The sequence below is a fragment of the Drosophila innubila genome (assembly GCF_004354385.1).
Source record: "Drosophila innubila isolate TH190305 chromosome Y unlocalized genomic scaffold, UK_Dinn_1.0 350_Y_Y, whole genome shotgun sequence".
Taxonomy (NCBI): domain Eukaryota; kingdom Metazoa; phylum Arthropoda; class Insecta; order Diptera; family Drosophilidae; genus Drosophila; species Drosophila innubila.
In genome coordinates, this window is record NW_022995395.1 from 1 (window position 1) to 658 (window position 658).

The 658-nt window shown below is 50.0% G+C and overlaps 1 protein-coding gene across 1 annotated transcript; it reads left to right on the forward strand.

Moving 5' to 3' along the window:
* Window positions 1–16: 16 nt before the first annotated feature.
* LOC117793179 (putative inorganic phosphate cotransporter) lies at window positions 17–655 on the forward strand (the record flags this gene model as incomplete). Its single annotated transcript, XM_034633470.1, has 1 exon — window positions 17–655. A coding segment is annotated over one exon (639 nt), but the record flags the coding sequence as incomplete, so codon positions are not given.
* Window positions 656–658: the final 3 nt, after the last annotated feature.

Sequence of the window (658 nt, forward strand, 5' to 3'; positions counted from 1 at the left end):
CTTCCGATCTCTCTTCTTGGCCATATGCGTTAATTATGTAGCCCGGCTCAATGTCAGTGTTGCCCTGGTGGCCATGACGGATGCGGCCACTTCCAATCCTGACTTTCCGGAATACAACTGGACAGAGGCACAACGTTCCTATATTCTTTCCAGCTTCTATTGGGGCTATATTATCACCCAGTTTCCGGCTGGATTTTTGGTGCGTCGTTTTGGCGCCAAAATCGTGCTGTTTATACCAACATTTGCCACCGCCATCTTGAGTGCACTGACACCTTATTCTATCAGCTGGGGTGGCTGGGTGGCATTTAGCGTACTACGTGTTGTAATGGGATTATTTCAGGGTCTAATATTTCCCTGCATACATGAACATCTGGCCAAATGGTCACCGCCCAAAGATCGCAATCGCTTGGGAGTTTTCGCCTACTCGGGCTCCGATTGTGGCTCTGTGATGGCAATGGGAATTAGTGGACTGATAGCAAATAGTTCCATGGGCTGGCCGGGTATATCGTATGTGTCGGCGGGATTATGTGGCATCTGGTGTCTACTCTGGCTGCTCTTCTCGGCCAACAATGCGCCCAGCTCCCGGCTGGTTGGCCAAAACGAACGTGATTACATTGAGCGTTCGATGAAGCGAGAAGATGGATTCCATGTACAGAAG